The sequence below is a fragment of the Apodemus sylvaticus genome, chromosome 22 (assembly GCF_947179515.1).
Source record: "Apodemus sylvaticus chromosome 22, mApoSyl1.1, whole genome shotgun sequence".
Classification (NCBI taxonomy): Eukaryota; Metazoa; Chordata; class Mammalia; order Rodentia; family Muridae; genus Apodemus; species Apodemus sylvaticus.
Genome location: NC_067493.1, coordinates 59,199,343 through 59,206,770, shown reverse-complemented (window position 1 = coordinate 59,206,770; position 7,428 = coordinate 59,199,343). Strand labels below are relative to the sequence as shown.

Genomic DNA, 7,428 nt, shown 5'->3' with positions numbered 1-7,428 from the left:
GACATATGGTACCTGGGCACAGAATACCTGCCATGTGGCAGAATGTAGGTTAAAATAAATGGGATATTTAAGTTATGATTGAAGTCAGTGTAAAGGTTAGCTATATGACTAAGATATTTATAAATATGTTTTGAGTTTGAATCTTATCTATGGGAGCTTGGGGATGAGAGACAAACCAGATCATAACTTCTATATGTAGGTTTATTTCTGGATCTTTGATTAAATTCCATTGATCAATTTTTAGTTTCTATGCCAAATCCATGCAGTTTTCATTACTATTGCCCTAATCTACAGCTTGAAATCAGGGATAATGATACTTCCAGATGTTCTTTTATTGTTCAGGATTATGTTTACTTATCTTCGGTTTTTGTTTTTTCCATAATTACTTGAGAATTGTTCTTTCAAGACCTGTAAAGAATTGTGTTGGAATTTTGATGGAAATTGCATTGAATCTGTATATTGCTTTTGGTAAGATGGCTGTTTTCACTAGAGTAGGCCTCCTTTGTCCCTGGTTAGAGCAGTCCTCCTGGGAAACATTCAGGGAGTGGGGTCTGGGAGCAGGAAATCTGCTAAGACATGGCTGCAGATGAAGGTGCAGACCAGAGGATGATGGGGTTCTATGTCCCTGGATAGAGCAGACCTTCTGATAGACAGGCAGGCTGTGGGGTCTGGGATTAAGCACACTGATCTGCCATGGGTACAGTTGGATGTGCAGACCCATGGGACAATGGGGTTATGGTAGAGCTGAATTGATCCCACATCTACTGGGCACTTTGTGGGTGTGGTCCCCTGGTATCATATTACCCAGTCTTAAAAATGCATCTGTACACTTTAAAAGATACACCACTTATTTATAAGTATAGTTACATTTATTCATATGACGTCATTTTACAACTTCCAGCATAAAAGTCAGTTTCCTAATTCAGGTGCAGAGACTCAGAATTGTAAATTGTTTTCAAACAAAACAGCAACATTCAGTCCTGAGTAATGTGATATTTTGAGAAAGAGATATGTGATATGAGAATATGATATGAATTAGACACTACAATAGTACATGTAATTGTTTCTCTTTGTTCATACAATTTTATAATTAAAACATGACAGTTGTCTGTTTATTTAACAATGTTACAAAATCACCTTTTTTTATTCTTCTACTCTAACCACCCTGCCATATTTAAATGGCTAATTTACATTTAATACTCTAAATTTTTCATAATTATCTATATCTATCTTCAGTGACAGTGTTTGCTGAAGTTTTCTTTAAGTACTTTTATTGCATTTGTATATTTTTTTGGTTTCTTATCATTAACATATTAATTATAGACTTCTTTGTGTATGTTCACCCTCCATGTCAAAAGACCAAACTAACATATTCAGTTACAGAGACAATAACTTTATTTCCAGTCAAGTAAGCCTTCCTTCCACAAGATAGGAAGAATGTTTATACTGGGTAAAAGCAGAGCTACAAGTTCTCCAAGGTGGACAACTGAGAAAAAAGGTGATAGATAAGTCAGCATTAGCTTACTTAAGTGTATTTCTCTACTTGTAATTATTAAATGTGGGAGGACTTTCACAATTTTTCTATTTTAAATTGCTAGGATTCTTGTGGTTTAAGGAAAGTCTTATCTATTTTGCATCTTTCTACGTTAAAAAAAAAACTATAGTTAGATATGTGGTGTTTACACTCAATTTCTTTGTCTGGTCTGCTCTGCTCTACCAGAGCATAACAATGGTCACTGCTGCATGGTCTGTGCCATTCATTTTGAATTACACATAAATTTTATAATCTCATCCACAACTCTCTTAACTTTACCATATTATCTCAAGATGTTTTGATACTTTCCTACTGAGATTAAAAAACATTTATATCTTCAGCTTCTGGTATCTTTGGCCATTTTTTTTAACTACACAGAGATTTCTTTTCTACAAATCTCTAAACTACCTTAGGATGGCTCAAACTCTATTTATTAGATATCCTACTTTCCTTTATTTCTGTCTTTGACTCTGTCTCTGTCTGTCTGTCTGTCTCTCTGTCTCTCTGTCTCTGAGATATCCACATACATACATATGTGTGGATGTGTATGATTCATATGCCATTTCCATCACATTCATTAAAGGGAACTGTCATTTATTATAGGTGCTAGGGCAGAAGATAAAATATTGACTGGGTTTATCTATACAAAACTTCAGTAAAAACTTAGTTATGGGATTTACTCTCCATGAACCTGTAGATCTCTGACTGATGGTGAATGTTTATTCCTAATGGATATGCATGTAAACATTCTGTGTTGTAAACTCCTTATTCAATTTATAATTTTAATTTATATGTAAACTTGTGATGAACTTTTTACCATGCGATCATGTATTCTGAAAGATATATAAGTGTTGAAGACAAAGATAAGAGATCATCATCATCATCATCATCATCATCATCATCATGATTCATTGTGCTTTTCCCTTTCTCTTAGAGAGCTTTCATAGGGAACTTTTTTACTACCTAGAAATAAGTGGTAAATTCACTTTTCAAAGTGTCTGTTTTTTTTCCCCCCTCGGGACATCAACGCGCAGGCTGAAAGTTAGGGCCCAACCATTTCTGTGAAGATGATAGAACAAAAGCTGCATTACCCAATCCCTCTCTGTTAGGCTAAGGTGTTAATTGCCTAAGACAGAGACTTTTAACTCTCAGAATGAGCAAGAAAGTTTTTAGGACTTTTTAGCAGTTATCATCATTGCTATACAGACTAAGCTTGCCTAAAAACACCACAAAGGTCTTCCTGCTTCTGCCTCCTGACTACTTGGATTACATTATAAAAATGAGTTACTAGTAAATGAAAATTAATAGTAAATAATACAAGTTAAAGAACTGAGGCTTATTTGTATATTAATTACATTAAACACTTGGCACCCAGGAGAACTATATTAATTACTTTATATAGAGATGCATAGAAATGGCATACTTCATCCTATTCCTTAAAATTTGTACATGGAAAGATAGTAATATGAATCTTTGAAATAAGTGATAAATATTAAAATTACGATCCATTTGGTGAACTGAGTAACCAGGACCTATTTATCCTTTGTGCTTATTATTATTATGATATTTCCATAAACATGTTAGGATTATTAGTAAGTTTATATATGTACCAGTGTGGTAATGGACTAGAAGAGTTAGGAAGAATTGGGTTTGTATTACTAGATTATAGTCATATATTTTTCACTAACTTGAAAAATCTATAAGTATAATGAAATAGGTTCAAAGAATAACATCAAAACTTGCTATGCAATAGATTTATAATATATATTTTCTAGAAAATATCATTATTTTAACATTACATATGTAACATATTCATTATAATAAAAGCATTCTTTGTGTTCAGTGTTAACAGACACTAACAACAGAACAAAAATAATTTTCCCCAATGAATTCTTCGCTTAACAGTAACTTCTTTATAGCTCCCTTCAAGGACTCATTTCTCAGACTATAGATGACAGGGTTGAGGGTTGGGGGTAGTACTGTGTAAAAGATAGAGAGCATGAGGTCTAAAGCAGTTGGTGAGTCTGGGGTTGGCTTTAGATAGGCACAAGTCCCTGTTGAGAGAAAAAATGACACAACGAAGAGGTGGGGCAGGCAGGTGGAGAAGACCTTAGATCGGCCTTCAGCAGAGGGCATCCTGAGAACTGTGGAGAATATCTGGCCATAGGAGAAAGCAATCCCCATGAAGCAGACGAAGGCCATTACAGAAATGAAAGTAGACACTCCCAGCACTCTGAAGTAATCATTAGAGCAGGAGATCTTGAGCAACTGGGGGATATCACAGAAGAACTGATGAATTATTTTGTCACCACAGAATCTGATAGACAGAGTACTTGCTATGTATAAAGTTCCAGAGATGCCTCCACTTAGCCACACAGCTGCCACAGCCCAAGTGCACTTTCTGGGACTCATGATGACCTCATAGTGCAGGGGGAGGCAGATAGCCACATAGCGGTCATAAGACATCACTGTGAGAATGGCTGTCTCACTCCAGGCCAAAGCTGTGAAGAAAAAAACTTGCAGCATGCACTGGCCATATGAAATGTAGCCACTTTGTGCTAGGGAACTCTCAACATACTGGGGAACTGTGACAGAAAGGGATGAGAAGTCCAGAATGGAAAGGTGCTTCAGAAAGTAATACATCGGAGACTGGAGCTGTGGGGCCAGTGTTGCGATGGTGATAATTATGAAGTTACCTGCTGAGCCGAAGAGGTATGTCACCAAGAAGAGCAAAGCCTGTAAGATCTGCAGCTCATGGTTGTCAGAGAACCCCATGAGGAGAAATCCACTCATTGTGGTTATGTTTCTTGTAGCCATTTTGAGAATCAATTTGTGGTAACAGCTAGAAAATAAAAATGTTTTTGAAATGCAATATATATGTGTGTGTGTGTTTAATATATAAATAAATATATATACATATAAATATATATAACAGAAATTATACATAAATGTTCTATTTTCTCTATTCCAGCTAATGTTTAAGGAATTGCAGTTTATCAAGTTTTCAGACTTGATAAATATTCCTTTAATGGTGAGAATCTGCAGGATAAAACAGTTCTTCTGTGATGAAGTTTAGACTTTTTGATACTTAAGCAGTAGTTAGAGGTGAATAAAAGTGTCACAACTCACCATATTGTTTTGCTTTCTCTAAAATCTTTTCATTTTCCACTAGGGAAACCTATGACTTTTAAGTCACAGTAGAAATACCATTTTGAGATATTGGTTAAAGTTTTCTATTCTTTTTCTTTTTTCTTTTTTTTTGTTTTTTTTTTTTGTTTTTTTTTTTTTTGTTGTTGTTGTTGTTGTTTTTTGAGACAGAGTTTCTTTGTATAACCCTGGCTGTCCTGGAACTCGCTCTGTAGACCAGGCTAGCCTCGAACTCAGAAATCCGCCTGCCTCTGCCTCCCAGAGTGCTGGGATTACAGGTGTGAGCCACCACCACCCTGCCTGGTTAAAGTTTTCTGTACTTACATTTTATGTACTTCTGAATTATATTTTGTATACCTCTGTATTGTAACAGATGGTCTAGCTGTGCACAGGTGATAGACACTTCCTTCCTAGCAAACAATGTGCTCATTACCATAGAAACTACATGCAGTGGTACTAAGAGCCTAATCAAATGAGGCATCCTACTGTTTTTCTGTTTTTTAAGTGTAGCAAGCCCAGAGCCTTGAACTTTCTCAGCAAGCACTTTAACCTTATTTCTACTTTTAAATGGACTTTTTATGGAGCTTACTTTTGCAAAGGAAAATATGTGTCATTTTCCAATTTGGTATCTAACTTGATGGCCTGGAGTATAGTTGGTATCTAAAAACAAAACAAAACAAAACAAAAACAAAAAACAATAAAAAAAATCCCCTGCTTTTGAATTGTATGTGTGCATGTGTATGGGGTACATGTGCATGCTTGTGCCTGAGTAAATCATCTTGTAACACTGGTTTTTGTGAGAACTCTGAATCTTGAGATTAAAACAGTTCCTCCTTGTTTTAAACTCAGAGGAATAGCCATCTAGTGCCTGCCTTTCCTGAAATAGTGCAGACTCAGGCTGCCTTTCTCACATTCCTTTTGTAGAATAAACTCAACCTCTGAGTATTCCATTTCTACAGTTTTCCCTGATAGAGGCCTGTTTTAAGATTGTAATAAAGCATCAGTAAATTAAAAGTTTTAAAATATACTTAGCTGCCCCACTGGAAAAGCTCTTGGCTTTAATCCATAAAAAGGGATCAGAACTTTAATCTATCTTGGGTACCATCAGATTAAATGGTTTTCATCGAAGCCACAAATGATACAATATAAAGTCAGAAAAACTAAACACTGTAAAGTTGCCTCAAACATTTTCTATATTTCTCATTTATGCTCTGTTGTAACTGGTAAAATATTAACAGAAGTATTGTTCATTATTTTTGTTTTCATTTTGTCAAACTGTACAAGGAGTTGACAAGAGACTGAGAATCTAAACAGTTAATTACATTCAGCACTGAGTTTTATAAGACAGAAATTCTGGTAATTTTCAGTAAAACTAAAATTTTTATTTGCTCTACACATTTAGTTTCATTTTTGTTAAGCTAAATATTTTAAGATCCACTTTACAGGAAGAACTTATATCTCAGATGTTTTTTATAACAGTAATGAGATACAAAATTTAAACAGTGGCCTTTTAGATTGACATCAATTTTTCTTTCACCCAAAAATATAACTATCAAGAAGAGTCATGAGTGACTTTGGGGAAAACACAGTTTTTATAGAACATGTAACACTGAAAGCTTTATCTCTACTGCTTCCCACAGATAGCATTTTAAAAATAGTTTTCCTGATTCCTGAGTTATACGAGCACATTACATATCAACCTTTCTTATTTATGGTTCTCTTGCATAATATTTTAAAACTTTTACATGGATCAGATATGTGGTTTTTATTAATTTACTCATTTTCAGTAAGGTGAGCTTCCTTTCTTCCTTGATTGAATTATAACTTTGCTATTTCAACCTTCATTTAAATTCTGCAGTTTAATGTACTGCAAGGATTTATAGAATAACTTCCCTGCATTCATCCTTTTATATTGGAAAACTCGCCTTAGGATTTCTTGGTGTGTAGGCATCTATCTAAACTGATTACCACCTGTGATTAAATTACTTTTCTACAACCATAGAGTTTTAAAATGTGCTGTTGAAGACAGGTTTGTTTTTTTATTGTTTTTTCTTTGAGGGGTGGAGCTAACATAAAAACCAACTGAATGACAGTGTGCCTCATTTTCTCTACCACTTTGTCACTTGGCATTTGGATCCATTGAAATGGTGCAGGGGATTTGGTGAGACTAGGGTTTTATTGCCAGCTCAGTGGTTCCTAAAGTAGCAGATCTGAGAATCTACTGGGAAGAAAGTTTCAACCTAGAGAGCAGAGCCTCAACACTTAGCAATTTTGGTTTATAAGGTCACATGACACCCAAAAGGCTGTATACTTAACCACACTCCTTAGAGTTGCTGCTGGTAAGAGCATCACATAGAAATCCACTTTTGGTTAAAGTGTCATCTTATTTCCGGGCACTGGGAACTGGTTTTGAACATTTGCTTCTTACCTAATAAATGAACCATGGAAATTCATATATTTCGGTGTAAAAGAGTTTGAATTTAAACAAATATTACAGCTGGGTGGTGGTGGCGCATGCCTGTAATCCTAGCACTCTGGGAGGCAGAGGCAGGAGGATTTCTGAGTTCGAGGCCAGCCTGGTCTACAGAATGAGTTCCAGGACAGCCAGGGCTATGCAGAGAAACTCTGTCTCGAAAAAAACAAATCCAAAAAACAAAACAACAACAACAGACACACCATGAAATCCTTAGACAAATGGATGGAGCTGGAGAACATCATACTAAGTGAGGTAACCCAGTCTCAAAAGA

At 35.4% G+C, this 7,428-nt stretch overlaps 1 protein-coding gene across 1 annotated transcript; it reads right to left on the bottom strand.

Annotated features, from left to right (window-relative positions):
- Window positions 1–3,379: 3,379 nt before the first annotated feature.
- On the bottom strand, window positions 3,380–4,351 carry LOC127673087 (olfactory receptor 14J1-like). The gene has a single exon (XM_052168643.1). It carries the CDS (start codon window positions 4,349–4,351, stop codon window positions 3,380–3,382), a length of 972 nt encoding a protein of 323 aa, XP_052024603.1.
- Between the last annotated feature and the right edge of the window lie 3,077 nt (window positions 4,352–7,428).

Bases quoted from the DNA above. Each gene is read 5' to 3' on its own strand.
- LOC127673087 (XM_052168643.1), bottom strand. From the start codon at position 4,351: ATGGCTACAAGAAACATAACCACAATGAGTGGATTTCTCCTCATGGGG.